Below are 993 nucleotides of genomic sequence, written 5' to 3' on the forward strand. Positions count from 1 at the left end.
CGCCTCGGCCCCAGGGCAGGGCCTGGGAAGCATGTGGGCACGGGCCCGGGGGCGGGAGCTAGGCCGGCGAGACTCACTCGTAGAAGTTCGCCTTGGAGATGGACAGGAAGCTGCAGTCCCTGTTGGCCCTGATGGTGAAGATGAGGGGCTCGCCCGTGAGCACGGCCAGCTGGCCCACCATCTCCCCGGGCCGCGTCACGAACAGGCAGCTGTCCTCCTCGCTGTCGATCTTCCGCTGGTACACGTGCAGCAGCCCCGAGACCACGAAGACCACGTTCACGTCCTGACAGGCCAGGCCAGGCGGTCAGTGCGGCCCCGACAAGGTGCCCGCCTGCCCCCCAGCACAGGCACTTCGGGTCCAACCTCGACAAGGGAAACCACGCTCACGCCAACCCCAACTTATGTGTCCACACGAGACCCTTTCCAAACCTGCTCACCCTGCCCCCTCGGACCTCATCCCTGTGGTCTGGGCAGGGAGGGCCAGAGACCAAAATGGACTTGGCCAGCGTGGGGACAGGCCGTGTGGGCAGCTGGGGGACAGGCCGAGGGCGCAGAGGCCCTGGAGAGGGCTTCCCACAGGTGACCCAGAGCCGGGGTGCGGGAGGCGAGCCAGCGCCTGCCTCCTGTGAGGACGGGGAAAGCCCTTCTTTCCTCCGAGGGGGACAAAAGCGAAGGGAGGGGTGGGAGTAGTGGGAGGGCGGGCACGTGCCCAGCCCGAGAGGACAAGCCTGGGAGAGCCCTCTGGGACAGGGGTGAGGGACCCGCCGTGAGCGCCCCCTCGGAGCCAGGCCTCCCGCTCACCTGGTCGCCCTGCTTGGACACCACCGTGCCCGCCGGGACGTGCAGGAACGTCACACGGCCGTCCAGCAGCGAAGGGTCCTGGGAACAGAACCGGAGTCAGCACAGGAGCTCGGAGCAGCCGGTGCAAGCGGAGGCCGCCCTGGCACCCTGCCACCCGGCGCCACCGTGTGATGGCGCCCAGCAGACATCAGT

At 68.6% G+C, this 993-nt stretch overlaps 1 protein-coding gene across 1 annotated transcript in view; it reads right to left on the minus strand.

Annotated features, from left to right (window-relative positions):
• The window catches only part of PNPLA7 (patatin-like phospholipase domain containing 7), a 48,924-nt gene that overhangs the window by 17,634 nt on the left and 30,297 nt on the right, over positions 1 to 993 (minus strand). The window contains exons 9-10 of the mRNA XM_014529692.1: positions 802 to 899; positions 78 to 283 (exon numbers count right to left, since the gene is read on the minus strand). Of these exons, the coding sequence (XP_014385178.1) occupies positions 78 to 283; positions 802 to 899 (304 nt within the window). The remainder of the gene's footprint in view (positions 1 to 77; positions 284 to 801; positions 900 to 993) is intronic.

This window comes from Myotis brandtii, unplaced genomic scaffold (assembly GCF_000412655.1).
Source record: "Myotis brandtii unplaced genomic scaffold, ASM41265v1 scaffold691, whole genome shotgun sequence".
NCBI lineage: Eukaryota > Metazoa > Chordata > Mammalia > Chiroptera > Vespertilionidae > Myotis > Myotis brandtii.